Raw genomic sequence first — 16,049 nt, 5'->3', positions numbered from 1 at the left:
GATGCAATTTTATGGCAAGTGGGCCAAAATTATGCAGGACCAGTGGGTTCTCAGTGTGATAAGAAATGACTATGTGTTAGATTTTGCTCGGACCGTTCGCGATCTTCTTCTAATTTCCCCTGTGGTCCAGTGAGCAAGCAGTTGGCAGTGCGAGAGACCCTAGCTCATCTCCAGAGCTTGGGAGCGGTGATTACTGTCCCCACCACAGAACTTCGCACGAGTCACAACTCCATCTATTTTGTAGTCCCAAAGAAGGAGGGCGCATTTTGGCCCATCATCGATTTGAAGAAGATGAATGCTGCCCTCAAAGTTCCCCACTTCCGGGTGGAGACCTTGCGTTCAGTGATAGTGGCTGTTTGCAAGGGGGAGTTTCTAGCGTCCTTGAATCTCACGGAGGCCTATCTGCATACTCCAATACACCTGGACTCCCAGCCCCTTGCACCTTCACCAAGGTGTTGGTGGTGGTAGAAGTGGCGCTTTGGAAGGAGGGGGTCTTGGTGCATCCATATCTGGATGATTGGCTTATTTGGGCAAAGTCGGAAACTCTCTGTCTTCAATCGGTCAGCATAGTCATGGAAGCTGTTTCTCTAATATCTCAGATGGGATACTTTTTTCTGGGGAGTCAAGAATGCAAGTCTTGGTTTACTCAGCTTGGAACCTGAGCTTAGTTTTGAAGGGATTGGACTTTGCTTCCTTTTAAGCCTTGTAGGACATCTCTGAGTCTTGTTGTTGAAGTCAGTCTCTTTGGTGGCCTTTGATAATTTTAACAGAAAAGGTACCTCTAAGCCCAAAACTATCCCTCTTCTAAGGATAGTGTTTCACTTTTGTTGAAATCTGTCTTTTCTCAGTTATGACAGAAAGAAAGTGGAGCGATGTAGCTAGGGAAGGGATTTCCATTCTCAAGTTTGTTGTAGGTCACTTTTGAGATGTTTGTAGGTGACCGTTTTTTTTCTTGGATAGCTGTTTTAATGTGTTCTAATAAAGCACAGTGGTTTCTAAGGCATTGATTTCATGAGCAATCAAGAATGAGTGCTTTGGGCTATTCCAGCAAGAGTTTACAGATCCCAGAGCAGTGTCAACCCACTCAGAGAGGGTGCAGGACTTCTTATAGGTGGATTTGGAACCTGTCTTTCCAGAAGATAAAGGCAGGGAACACTCTTATATGTGTTGCATCCCTGCTCTGAGGACCTCTATGTGAATGTACAGGCCAGGAAGTGCTAGGTTATAGGAGTTCTGATAGTTATTTTGGCTTCTTTCTTCCCGGTCTGGGTGGAGCTTTGGTACATCCCACTTGTTAGAACTAGTCTGGCAGGGACAGTAAGGAAGGTGAAATTTAAACTTACCTGTTACTTTCCTTTCATCCTGCCAGACCAGTCCAAAAACCACTTAAGAAAACCACAATGATCAAGGGCTCTGTCTGACAGATTCAGAAAACTAGCAGCGAGCACATTGTTGCCCACTCTGAAGGTAGTTGGCCTAATCATGGCTTGGGATAGAGATGATCTACTTCCTGGATTAATGACCTGGAGTCAATTTTCTTGGCTGTATCAGGTTTTGGTTATGGTATTTATTTATTTACTTATGTGTATGCTTTTATATATCGAAGTTTGGAACAAGCCTTCATTCCGGTTTATAGGTATAACAACGGTTTACATTTAAAGAAAATAACAACGGTAGTGATTTGGAAACCAAAACAACAATTGACTTCAGTTCACTTAGCTTTGACATAGGATACTGAAGGAAGCACTGAAGTTAGCTTTGAGCTCCATCTGCTGACAGGAGGACATAACCACTTGTTTGGACTGGTCTGGCAGATCTAAAGGAAAGGACATTAACAGGCAAGTTTAAATTTCACTCTTCACCTGCAGAAGTTCCTTTGAAAATTACCCTCTAGAAATAGCAATGGTGCGCTCTTTAATACTCGGAGTCAGTCATTTAGAGGGACTCAGCCATAACTCAGTGTCTGGGTTTTTCATACAAGTCAGTATGTGAAAACAATTGAGATTTGCTATCTCTAGTTTTGATTTAGGACTACTTGCATCCTATTCTTTGATTGCAACGTGTTCTGCCCTACGTTTTCTTCACTGTGCCTCTGGTAACAGCCCTATAATGTTCACGTTTGGAGAATGCCAGGAATTCCTTTGTGGTGTAACTGTATATTTTGGTTCTTTTGTTTTGTAAATAGCTTGACCATGATTTAAAGCATGCTCATGAACTGCGCCAGGCTGCTTTCAAGCTCTATGCCTCTCTCGGAGCAAATGATGAAGACATCCGGAAGAAGGTGAGTCTGGGAGAGGGGCGCCCCCCCCGTCCTGACAGCCAGCAGGCAGGGAGTGACCTCAACCTGAAAGTCGTGGTGAAGAGAAATAACAGTGACTGAATAAAAACAGAGTAAAACAGAGGGACTTAAAGCATAATTGAAGAATGAATGGGACGCTGATTTTTTAATTTTATTATTGTTAGCAACATAGTGTGGCATGACCGTGTCGGAATGACCAGTAACTGGTGTGTTCTTGTGTTACACTGAGATGGACCCATATCTTGCACTTTTTTTTTTTTTTTTTTGCATGAGTTCCAATGAAATCTAATATATGGCTCTGTGAAGCTTGGAAACCATCTTGGCACAATCTAATGGTAGTACTGTAAAAGATATTTATGAAAATGCTTTTCTTCTGATACTGTTCAGAAGTTCAGTCCTATTGTATATTGTTCTTCACTCTGTGGCCTGGTTATGTCTTTTTTTTGGCTACTGTGGAAGTGTTTCTGTGAATAAAGTTTTGTGCAAATGATGTTTTTATGGGTAAGTGGTTATCTGCATTCTCAACCTTATAAACCCCGGTCAGAGATATTGCATATTCCACTGCAGCTAAGGAAAGCACAGACCCTCCTATCTCGTTAGAGTTTGCTAGAAAGATATAGTCCCAGAATGGGCAGCTAGGACAGGTGTTTTGTTTTGTTTTTTTAAATTTTTAGTGATACATGCAGAGCAATAAAAGCGCATCACGCACCTATAGAAATAAATGTATCTGGATATATACCATATACATTTGGTAATTATATTCGTAAGTAATGTCCATAGTATTCTTCTTGGCTGCACTATGCCATGGCTTACTCTTGTCCTTGAAAGTTCACCAATCCAGACACTCCAAAATTCTGAAAGTAAATCTTCTTTTTCATGAGAGATAAAACTACAGCCACCACTGTTTCAATTCTCACAGGAACTGTTTTTGGGGCTGCTTGGGATTTGGTGACTGGCTGACTTTACAGCTACTCTAATCATCAATTTTGACTTTGGATAGAAGCATTTTACACCTAATCTTGGTCATTAGCTAACCACAAGCAGGCACTAAATTTGAGCCTTTTTATGTTTTTGCATTTTTCCTAAATCCTAGTCCTATATCATTAGGGACTCATGTTCTGTAACACAGAAGGAAGAGTACAGCTACAAATTGGGTACACTGAGGTATGCATTGTCAACCATATTTAGAGGGTAATTTTATAACACTGCAGTTTGGGGTAAAGTCTGCACATACCTTTTATGTACAGACCTTACCCCAAATTTTTATAGCAAACTTTTATGTGCATTAAGTTCACTTTGAAAATGTGCATGTAAGTGCCATGGTACTCTCACAAATCTATCTGCTTCCAGAGGGCATGATAAGCGAACTTAAGCACATAACATTTTAAAATCAAAATGTATGCACGCAAGTTCCAATTTGGCCCTCCCCCACCACCCCCCCCCCCCCCCCCCCCGGAACATCTCTCCCAAGTTTGTGTAAAAGGTACTGCATAACCAGGTTATGTGTGTACTTTTGTGCAACCTGAATCCCAAGCTATTTTAGTGCAGCCATTTACGTGCATAAAAACGGAAATGGCTTTGAAAATCCAACCCTTAAAGTAGACCCTCAAATATATTTTTAATGACTTTTTCCCTAAACCTCAACACATCTTGTGAGTGACAAGAGTCGACTAGATTATCATTCTACAGGGCTAGAGGTTCAAGATGAGCCTTGCCTAGATATGACCAAATTAAAGTGGACATGTTGCTTTAGTTGGGGGGGGGGGGGGGGGGGAGAAAAAAGATTTGCTGATTATGTATGAAGGATGTTGTGTGTGACACAGCAGTGCCAAGAACGTGCAGACCGTTGTAAAGTGTTCTTCAGAAAGTTTAAACGTAATTTGCTTAATATTTATGCAAGAGCTATGAAAAATAAATGGTGTGCAACACGTACATAGTTCTGTTATTTTTTTTCCCATCTAATCAGAATAAAGACAAGAATTCTTGCCTTGCCTGTCTCCATAGATCCTAGTTTGTTTGGCAGCACAATTTCTGAAATGACGAAAGAGTTTTCAGATCATAAAATGTTGCAAACCTATCACCAGATTGGCATGCACCTGCCATTCTTCAGTGGGAATGAAAGGGGGTGCACTGTTTGGGAAAATGGGGCAGTGAAATCTGAATCTTAATGGTGTTGGAGAGGGGAACATGAATTTTTCAGTTTTGGAAGAACGAGTTGTGGCTGGTTTGCCTCATGAATTGTCTTTTGACTGCCAGCCTTGTTGCATTCTGAAAGTCAAAATCCTGCTGAGGCACAGCACCCGAGCCACTCTAGAAAACAAAGCTAGGGAACTGCTGAAAATACCGGAGGCAAAGAGAATTTTTTAAAGCGAGGATTACATATTAATAATTTAGGTTTCCATGGGTAACACTAGCAAATGCTGAATATTAACCAAATCTTTATGTAAATGAGGTTTTATTAGAACCTTCTCATTTCTGATAAGGCATAGAGATTTGTTTGTCTCTCTCCCTGATGCTATTTTTTTTTACATCTTCTATGTGAATTTCACCATATGCAAAAAGATACTTTGCTATGTTCTCTAGGTTTTAACTGAAAACAGGTAATGAATGCATTTACATTTTACAGAGCATTGCAAAGAACAGAAAAAGTCACAGTGAAATAAATCTTGGCCATGTATAGAAAGCCTTTCTTTGCCTTCTATGTAGCTTCATGTTTTGTTAGAAACGTGCAGTAAGTAAAAATTACAATGCTGCTTTCTTCCCGAAATAAGTCTCCTTTGTCCTTAAACAACAACAAAAAAAAAGAGTGGAGAGAGGATTCAGAAGTTCTTGTAGAATAATCCAGGTTAAGTTATTTTGTTGTTGCTTTCTACTAAACTGTATTTTTAATTTCACCACAAGATCTGTTTACCTCCTCCTGGTTGGGGGTGCATTTGGGGGCACAGCGGGCCTGCAACATTATGAAGCATGGCTGTGTTTGTTTTTTTCTTTCATGGGACTTGCTGACTGTCATCCCAAATGGCAGGCTCTAAACTGTTCTGCTAGCAGAAGCCACCCTGTCTCATTTTATTAAGGTCGGTGGGAGAAGGGGGCGGGGAGAGGTGGAGAGGCATTTTTCAGAGAGGTCTGCTAAAAATCCTACAAATGTTTGCAAAGTTGGTTTGTGCTGACCTATGCAAAGGTGAGCACCAGTATAAATGTAACCTAGATCTATGTTAACCGTACTAACAAGCTCATATAAAGTGTGATGGGTCAGTGGCCACCTGACCTTGCTGAATGACCACTGTTGCAGGTGTAAAGGCAGATTTAAGCACTCTAAAGCAAAATTTGTTTTCCAAAGCATGTATAGCAGCCATGAAGCAGTAAATTAATCTCTTCTCTTTTTGCCAAACGACAATAAAAACCAAATTAAGCATCTATGTTAAATTCATGGCAAGGAAACATGAACAGCAAAATTATCAAGGATTTCTCCAGTGAAAATAAATAGTTGTACAGTTCTATTTTTGAAGGTATACTTCAAATACAATTCTTGTGTCTGTTTACTGTGCATGAAGCAGTGCCTTAGGTCCTGTGGTGAGGACTAGTACACCTGTGATATATGCCTGGAATTTTACTTTTCTGTACTTGACTGTAAAAATCTTTAGGCTGCTCCCAAAGAGCATGTTGGCTACAGTTTTGTCAATGACCTGAATCAGACTTTATATTAGTAACATCATTTGTAGGATTCTCATTTATATGGCTGTCCTAGGGGAGCTGGATAAAGAATAACAGCAAAATAAACATTATTAAAAAGTAATACATAGCTTGTACTGATAATTTCCTTGTGAGCTTTCATTACTCTGAGTGCATAATGCATGGAGGAATCTTTTAGATCATATATGGTAGATATCCAAAGATCAATGTTTTGGTAATTCACTGAATGATAACAAACGTTTTAACTATTTTTTCCCACCCAAAAATCTAACATATATAACATAGAAGACAATCCTCATTGGATCCCCATTTTTCTCTTGCTAGTACTCCAACCTTTTTAGACAATTTGGCTATTCCTATTGACTGAGAGAGTCTCTTCTGAGGCTGAATTCAATGCCTTTTGTTTTGCCAGCAGGAATTTTCCTATTCTGTGATGTGTCAGAACCCTGTTGGCCCTAAGGGGTGCTAAACTGGAACTGGGTATTCTGTGTCATGCTGTTGCATGCAGCGCTACCAGCAAAATGCAGCTGGGGCCACAGAGAACTCTCTTTAATCTTTTTTTTTTTTACATTCTGAAGAGCTGATCCCACTCTTAGGAGGTACTCAGCCATTCAGGGAATTCCCAGAGCAGACAATTTTGAAAGAGATGGTCCTGTTCTGTGTGCACAGCCTTACTTTCATATATTGCTACAAACATGTCATAGTTTCAAACACCACAGAATCTGCTCAACACACATCATAACTAACTTTAATCCACCTGCAACACTTTCATCCACAGTCCTGTTTATTTTGGGTTTTGCTTTTTTTTTAGTACTCTGCTTCAGCAATTCAGGGATCTGTACTATTCCATTTTGTGATGACAAAGCAGGATGCCAGGAGTTGGAAATGTAAAACCCAATGGTTGCAAATTAGTTGAGAGATGTGTTGTTAGAAATGGAAGGGGTCAGGAGATGAATAAACACACACCAATTTAACAGATTCTATTCTAAAGGGTACCAGATGCAAATAATGGCTAAAAAATACAAAAATCATTTACTAAATATTGTTGGGTAAAACAATTTTAAATGTTGTACCCTGGGGCTTGACTTAGATTAGTGGAATTTATTTTTGAAACTGGTATCTCTGTCTTGCTACCAGGATGGCAGACACTGCTAACTTAACATAAAATAACACTCTGAGTTCGGTTTATTGTAGAACTAATTAGTGGTGAAAATTAGTGGCTAGGTTTGTTTTTAATGGTGACTTTTGCTCATCCTGCTTGCTATTTTGAATTATTTCTTGCCAGATGATACTGGGAAGAGAAATAATAAAGATCATAAAAGATACTAGATGATCTCTTAAATAACACAGTAAAACTTTTGACACAGGAAAATCATTCACATTGACATGTAATATACTCCAGATATGTTCCTACTGACTCTGATTGGTATAATTTTGTATTCCCACTCGAACGTTAACCTGTTTTTAGCTAATATATTTTTATTTGAATATGTGCCTTTTAAGAATATTTTAACCATAACTATACCTGTCTTTTTTTATTCTTTTGAATTTAGGTATGTTTTATTGAAAAAAAAAAAAGAATCGCCCAAAAAACCTTGCTCTCAAATAACCCAAATAATCACATTAGGTAAAATTGTGAACATTCAGAAGTTTTTAAAGATCAATATGTGACTGCAAGTGTTCCTTAGTAATTTTATTTTGATTGAGTAAATGACAGGGGATAAGATTGGAGGGAAGGAGAGAGATTTTAGAAAAATGTTTATCGAACCAAAGCTGTACTTAAATCGCAAAATACTTTATTGTGAGATGAGAGAGAATTTATAATGCATTCTGAAGCACCAGTAATTTAGAATATTTATAGCTTATAGAGGGTTGTCCCCTATATACAGCATATAAATCACAATATTAAAAGATACCGTCTTCAAAGAGTTTAGTCCTAAAGAGGTCGAAAGGGTCTTGCTCATAATCCCACAAGGGGAAGGTGGATGTGGAATTTGAACCTGGATCTCTAATCACTAAGCTATACTTCTGCTCATTAAGATCTTGCCTTATTTTTCAAATCTTTCCTTTTTTTCTAATCAATTTCTTTATATTGTACTTTATTTCCCTCCAGTTCCTTTCTCTACATTGCAAGTTAAATTCCATTAAAAGTTCTTTTGTAGAGAAAGCTCATCTTACTAGTACCTTAACTTTCTAAATGCTTTCCAAGTATGTAAGGCTCTGTTTTAAAGCCTACTTCATGAAAACTTGCTGAGAGTGCATCTATCCACAGTACAACGGGGACTCTGGTTCTGTGAGGATGCCTTGTAGAACAATGTTAAAGATGAAACTCTTTGCTTGCTGTACAGTTGTTTAGTGTTTTATGGTGTGGTAGCTCAAAAACACTGTGGTAAAAATTATAGGTGAGTATTAGGGGCTTGCTACATTCTTATTTCCCATTCATGGAATGGTCATGCCTTGTAGACATTACAAATCTTTCCATTCTCAAAAATATTGTTAATAACTTTGTTTCATAGAATTAGAAGATGGATTGACTCACTGGTGCTATTCAATATTTTTCAGAACATCCCAAATTCATATAGGTTCTCATAGCCCTTTTTCAGTATGAAGGGAATAAAACAGGAGGAAATGAAGCTTTTGTTGGAGTTGCTCATGAGTTAAAACAATGTTATGTTTCTTAAAATTATTTTCCCTATAAACTGATTGCTAACCTTTTAAAGAGAATGGCAGGCTTAAAAATATAGAGGTCCATATTCAGGAACTTTTAGACATATAACTCAGAAGTTATCCGGCTAAATGAATATTTGGGCACTTAGCCAGTTAAAACATAGCCGGCTATCATATTATCCAACTAAAATTTAGCCGGATAACTTAGTCGGCTTAATTCTGCTCGGACCAAAGAGCTGGCCTAAAATTAGCTGGATGAAGCTAGATAGCTAATTTTTTTTTAAATAACTCTTTTCCTAGCTTGTAGCCAGATGGACTCAGGGCCAATGGGTTATGCTCCCCTGCCAGCAGATGGAGACGGAGTAAGTCTGCAAAGCTGATGTCACAGTACATATACCCCTGCAGTGACCTCAGCCCACCAGTATTCTCTATCTCCAGCAGATGGTAGTCATACCTCTCCCTATGGGGATTGCTGTACTTTTTGGAAGGAGAAATTCTACATTCTGAATTGGAGAAAATTGAGCCCCAGTCTCCTGCGGTGATACCTAATGTTCCCTCCCCCAGTTGAGAATTCCTGAGGTGATTTCCGAGGTCCCTCAGAGGTGTGTCTTGGTCTGGTAGCCGGTTCCTGGCATGGACTTTGCTGCTCAGACAGCTGAAAGACAGTGGGTTCAAGAAGCCGAGCACGGCGGTGACAGCAAAGCCCTTTCCCCCTGCAGCCAGAGACAGTCTCTGTACTCAGCCAGTACGTTTTTAAAAAAAAAAAAAGGAAGATTTACCCCCCGGTGCAGAGACGATTAGATGGGTTTTGGTAATACTTCCTCTGGCCTCACAGCTCGGCGCACCATACCAATGATGTTCCCGATCTCGTTGGGATAAAGGGAAGTGGGCTTCTGAGCGAGTTGAGCAGCCGCCCCCACCCCCGGTGGGCTAGACCCCGTTTTAGGTTTGGTCAGCAGTCCGCATGGTAGGCCGTGGCAGTGCCATATTTCACATGTGCTGTTTTGCCCTCAATAGGACGTCGGTACGTGCAGTGTTTTGGCTCTGTGCATGCGCCGCACATGTAACGTCGGACACGTACATACGGGCCGAACTTGATAAACACAGGATACAAGAAAAGCCGGGTGCACAGGCTGTGTGTGCACCTTGCCTCACTCTGCCTAGGCACACGAAATTTGTGCGCATAAATTTTTAAGCGCGAGCCAATTAATGCACAGTTACTGCCGCCAATGGTGTCGGCAACCAAAAAATCTAAGCGCCTTGCTCTCTGCACTGCTTGTCATATTAGGACTTCACAGCTTGACCTGGATTCCAACTTGTGTCAGTACTGTGAAGTAACCCAAGGAGAGTTGGCCTCCCTGGACTTTTGCTAAGCCCAGTTCCTCCCATTCAGACGATGGGTTGGTCACAGCCTTAATGGGAAGTACACCAGATCTGAGTAATCCCTTGACTGGATCTTCCATGGGAGAGGGAAATTCAGCTGGACGGACCCACTCCAGTTCCCCCTGGGATAGGCATGGACCCAGCTGCATTTTCTTGGGTGGAATATTTCCAGGGGCTACACGTCTTCGTACAGGCGCAGTCTACTACCTCGCTTGCCCCTATCCAGACAGAACCACAGCTGGTAACCCTTTCTTCTCCCATTCCTATCAGCAGACCTCAAGGCATGCCGCGCCTTACCAAGGGTTTCCCAAATGGCACAGATGAAGAGGAGGACCTAGATCCCTTGGAAGAAAGAGAAATCCCCCCCCCCCCCCGGTTTGGAACCATATTGAGCCATGTTACGATTCTTTCATAGAGACGAATTGCTGGCCCTGGTTTCCAGACCCTGAAGACGCTGGGAGTTCCTGGGGCGGATTCTATAGCGGAACCAAAGAAGAATCCCATTCTGATTTCCCTGTAGAAAGCCTCTTGCTACTTCCCTGTACTGGAAGCCATCCAGAAGTTGATTGACCTGGAATGGGATGCCCTAGAAGCAAGTTTTAAAGGGGGTCGAGCATTAAAAGCTCTGTACCCACTGGATCCAGCAGTGAGAGAGTGTGTGCGTTTCCTAAAAGTGGATGCGCTGGTCTGCACCGTCTCTAAGTGAACAACTACCCCAGCGAGAGAGGAGCGGCCTTAAAGGATGCACATGATAGACTGATGGAGTCTATCCTTAAACAAGCCTTTGAGACAGTAGCAATAACCTTACAGATTGCTGCTTCTTGTGCCCTGGTAGCTCATTAGTACCTATTTCTTTCTCAAGAGGTGGATGACTCCGGGGTGAATTCCAGAGCAGTTATGGAACCCGCCACTGCCTTTTTAGCAGACATGGGCTCTGATTTAGTTCGTACTTTGGCCAGAGGAGTATCCTCAATGGTGGCGGCCAGAAGACAGCTATGGTTTCGGAATTGGCCAGCCGTTGCAACCTCCCAGGCCAATCTTACAAAGATGCCCTTTAAAGGATCACTCTTATATGAAAACGAATTACAAAAACTGGACAGTAAATGGGGCAAATCTCCAGTTCCCTGCCTACCAGAAGATAAAAGGAAGCAGTTGCAGTGCCCCTAGCTAATGAGGGACTGGTCTAGGAGCTCTTGACGTTTCCACCCCTATGGAAACTCGACATTTCAGAGGTCTCGGCCATTTGGGAGAACTCAGTCCTTTTGTAGTCTGCAGCCCAAGAGAGGGGCAGGCTCAGGCTCATCCTGAGCCGCCCAATGACATTTTACCGACCTACCCTTGGAACGAGGAGAATAAGGGGTTGACTGTCTCTCTTTTACCAATGGTGGGTCGAGATGACTTTGAACAAATAGGTACTGGAAGTCATTCGACAAGGATATGTGCTGGAATTTCACAGCACTCCTTGGGACATATTCATGATGTCTCCTTGTCACTTCCAGCACAGGAAGCAGGCAGTGGAAATTACGCTTTTAAGGCTTCTCAGGATGAGGGCCATAATCCCAATACCTACATCCCAGGAAAATACGGGGTGTTATTCCATTAATTTTGTCGTACCCAAGAAGGAAGGTTCCTTTCACCCCATCCTGAACCTCAAGAGTGTCAACTGTCACGAGTGAGTCATTTTCGCATGGAAACCTTACGCTCCCTGATAATGGTTGTACATAAGAACATGCCATACTGGGTCAGACCATGGGTCCATCAAGCCCAGCATCCTGTTTCCAACAGTGGCCAATCCAGGCCATAAGAACCTGACAAGTACCCAAAAACTAAGTATATTCCATGTTACTATTGCTAGTAATAGCAGTGGCTATTTTCTAAGTCAACTTAATTAATAGCATGTAATGGACTTCTCAAGAACTTATCCAATCCTTTTTTAAACACAGCTATACTAACTGCACTAACCACATCCTCTGGCAACAAATTCCAGAGTTTAATTGTGCGTTGAGTGAAAAAGAACTTTCTCTGATTAGTTTTAAATGTGCCACATGCTAACTTCATGGAGTTCCCCCTAGTCTTTCTATTATCTGAAAGAGTAAATAACTGATTCACATCTACCTGTTCTAGATCTCTCATGATTTTAAACACCTCTATCATATCCCCCCTTAGCCGTCTCTTCTCCAAGCTGAAAAGTTCTAACCTCTTTAGTCTTTCCTCATAGGGGAGCTGTTCCATTCTCCTTATCATTTGGTCGCTCTTCTCTGTACTTTCTCCATTACAGCTATATCTTTTTTGAGATGCGGCGACCAGAATTGTACACAGTATTCAAGGTGCGGTCTCGCCATGGAGCGATACAGAGGCATTATGACATTTTCTGTTTTATTCACCATTCCCTTTCTAATAATTCCCAACATTCTGTTTGCTTTTTTTGACTGCCGCAGCATGCTGAACCAACGATTTCACTGTGTTATCCTCTATGACGCCTAGATCTCTTTCTTGGGTGGTAGCACCTAATATGGAACCTAACATTGTGTAACTATAGCATGAGTTATTTTTCCCTATATGCATCACCTTGCACTTATCCACATTAAATTTCATCTGCCATTTCGATGCCCAGTTTTCCAGTCTCACAAGGGGTGAGTTACTAACCTTCCTGGACCTATCTGAGGCCTGCATACATATTCCGATCCATCAAGAACATCAACATTTTCTATGCTTTGTGGTATTGGGTCGCCATTATCAGTTCCGGGCATTGCCCTTTGGTCTAGCTACTGTTCCCAGAACATTTTCCAAGATTATGGTGGTCAGGGCGGCAGTGTTGAGAAGAGAGGGAATCTTGATACACCCATATTTGGATGACTAGTTGATCCAGGCCAAGTCCTTGGAAGAGAGCCTCCTGGTGACCAACAGGGTGACCTCCTTGCTTCAGGAACTCTGCTGGGTAGTAAACATGGACAAGAGCAGATTCAAGCCTTCCCAGTCCTTGAAATATCTGGGAGTCCAATTCAACACCAGGCAGGGCAAGGTCTTCCTTCCGACCACATGGATATGGAAGTTGATGTCCCAGGTGCGTCAATTGATGAACACGATATGCCCATGGTGGAGCTATCTCCAAGTTCTCGGTTTGATGGCGGCAACTTTGGAAGTAGTGCTGCAGTCTCAAGACTATTCAATTCAACTCCATTTAGTGATGGGAGTCTGCTCTTGCCTCCAGTGGTGGTTGCAGGAGGCTCATCTGAACAGGGTTTTGTCCCAGTCCTCCCCGAACTGGCTGGTTCTCACAACAGACACAAGTCTCCAGAGCTGGGGAGCTCATTGTCAGGAACTCTCGGTCCAGGGACGTTGGACGGAAGAAGAATCCCTCTGGATCATCAATCACCTGGAAGCTTGGGCAATAAGGTTGGCGTATTTACAATTCAGCCACAGACTCCGGGTCAACGGACAACGCAATGACTGTAGCCTACATCAACCGACAGGGAAGAACCAAGAGCCAGCAAGTGTCACAGGTGATAGATAGACCTTATGGAATGGGCAGAAATACATCTACGGATAATCTCAGCCTCCCATATCGCAGGAAAAGACAACATCAGAGCAGCCTTCCTAAGCAGGGATAGTCTGGATCAAGGAGAGTGGGTGTTGTCGGACAAAGCCTTTCAACTGATGGAGGCGGTCCAGAGAAGGGCGACCAAAAAGGTAGAGGGTCTTCATCGAATGACTTATGAGGAGATTTGAAGAATCTAAATATGTATACCCTGGAGGAAAGGAGGAACAGAGATAATATGATACAGTTTTTCAGATACTTGAAAGGTTTTAATGATTCAAAGCCAACGACAAACATTTTCCGTTGGAAAAAAATCAGCAGAACCAGGGGTCATGATTTAAAACTCCAGGGAGGAAGACTCAGAACCAATCTCAGGAAGTATTTCTTCATGGAGAGGGTGGTGGATGCCTGGAACGCCCTTCCGGAAGAAGTGATGAGGACCAAAACTATGAAGGATTTCAAAAGGGCATGGGATAAACACTGTGGATCCATAAAGTCTTGAGGATGTGAATGAAATGAAGAGAAGAGGCATGGGGGTGGCTTATGGGAATGACGGCTACTATCCTTATTCAATAAACCTACACACAGTTAATGCAACTCCAACATTGCTCTACGCTTCAACGGCAAGAGGAAATGAGGGAAAAAGGATCTGCATTCACAAATAAGCTTGGGAGTAGCTTGTTTGTTACAGCGGTTACTACTCCAAACCAAATTAGCCTGGTACTTAGCTTTCAATACATATCCAAGCAGCTCTCTGCTTCAATGGCGGGGGCGGGGGGATGAAGAAAAGATGATTTATATTCAGACAACAACCAACAAGGACTAAATTCACAGGCTGGGCAAACAAATATGCGTGGGCGTAGCTTGCTTATTGCGCTAACCAATTAGGCTTGATACTTCACATTGATGCAGCTTCAGCACTGCTCTCTACATCGATTGGTGGGGGTGGAAGGAAATTAGAACCAAAAAGTTACCAATAAGGGCCCTGACCTTAGCGGTCAGAGTAACAGATAAGTATGAGAAAAATAAGTATGAAAGCTTGCTGGGCAGACTGGATGGGCCATTTGGTCTTCTTCTGCCATCATTTCTATGTTTCTATGTTATGTTTCTATGATAGTAGATCGCTGGGGCCTCCCATCCATCGACCTGCTGGCCGCATCTCACAATGCGAAGGTTCACAGATTCTTCAGTCACAGAAGAGATCTGTAGTCCCTGGGAATCGACACCCTCATTCAGCTCTGTCCAGAAGTAGAGTTACTATACGCCTTCCCTCTGTGGCCCCTGTTGGACAAGATCATTTGCAGAATCAAACACCACAGGGGATTAGTCCTACTAGTAGCTACAGATTGGCCCAGGTCTCGGTGGTATGCAGAGACTCCTGGTGGAGAACCCTCTGTGCCTCCCTCGGCATAGGGACCTGCTGCAGCAGGGGCCGGTCCTTCATGAGGATCGAACTTGAATTCTGTCTTATGGTCTGGCCCTTGAGAGGGCTCACCTGAGGAGGCAAGGATATTCTATGGTGATAATTGCCACCTCACTCCGTGCTCGGAAGTTCTCCACATCCCTAGCATATGTGCGGGTCTGGAGAGTATTTGAGGCATGGTGCGAGGAACGCCATGTCTTCCCTCAGGCAGTCAAAATGTCACTTATTCTGGAATTTTTGTAGGATGGCTTGAATAAAGGTTTGGCTGTCAACTCCCTGAAGGTACTGGCAGTGGCTTTCTCCTCTTTCAGGGGTGAGGTGAGCAGAACCTCCCTGTTGATTCATCTGGATGTGGCCCGTTTTCTGAAAGGAGTGAAGCCCCTTCGGCCTCCCCTGCGGTTGCCAGTTCCTTTGTGGAATCTTAATCTAGTATTGGAAGTTTTGATAAGTGCCCCCTTTCGGCCGCTGCGCAGCCTTTCCTTGCATTTATTAACCTTGAAAATGGTGTTCCTGGTGTCTGTATGCTTCACTCGTTGCATCTCTGAACTACAGGCATTGTTGTGTCGGGAACCATTCCTCCGGATTACTCCATGAGCATTACAGCTTTGTCCCATTCCATCCTTCTTGCCCAAGGTAGTCTCAGAGTTTCATTTGAATCAGTTCATTTCTTTGACATCCCTAGATAAGCACAAGGATGTGGAAGAATACTGCCTTGTAAGAACATAAGAACATGCCATGCAGGGTCAGACCAAGGGTGCATCAAGCCCAGCATCCTGTTTCCAACAGTGGCCAATCCCGGCCATAAGAACCTGGCAAGTACCCAAAACGTCTATTCCATGTTACTTTGCTAGTAATAGCAGTGGCTATTTTCTAAGTCAACTTAATTAATAGCAGGTAATGGACTTCTTCTCCAAGAATGTATCCAATCCTTTTTTAAACACAGCTACACTAACTGCACTAACCACATCCTCTGGCAACAAATTCCAGAGTTTAATTGTGCATTTGAATTTGAATGTCAGTAGACTTTTGGTGTGGTATCTGGAAGT

At 42.4% G+C, this 16,049-nt stretch overlaps 1 protein-coding gene across 4 annotated transcripts in view; it reads left to right on the top strand.

The window, feature by feature from the left end:
- ARMC8 (armadillo repeat containing 8) overlaps positions 1 to 16,049 on the top strand; it is a 311,684-nt gene that overhangs the window by 132,056 nt on the left and 163,579 nt on the right. For all 4 annotated transcript variants that reach the window (XM_029606184.1, XM_029606183.1, XM_029606181.1 and 1 more), the window contains exon 12: positions 2,186 to 2,281. In XM_029606184.1, coding sequence (XP_029462044.1) covers positions 2,186 to 2,281 — 96 coding nt within the window. The remainder of the gene's footprint in view (positions 1 to 2,185; positions 2,282 to 16,049) is intronic.

The sequence above is a fragment of the Rhinatrema bivittatum genome, chromosome 6, assembly GCF_901001135.1.
Source record: "Rhinatrema bivittatum chromosome 6, aRhiBiv1.1, whole genome shotgun sequence".
NCBI lineage: Eukaryota > Metazoa > Chordata > Amphibia > Gymnophiona > Rhinatrematidae > Rhinatrema > Rhinatrema bivittatum.
Note: the sequence above shows the minus strand (reverse complement) of the source record. Positions and strands in the feature narration are given on the sequence as shown.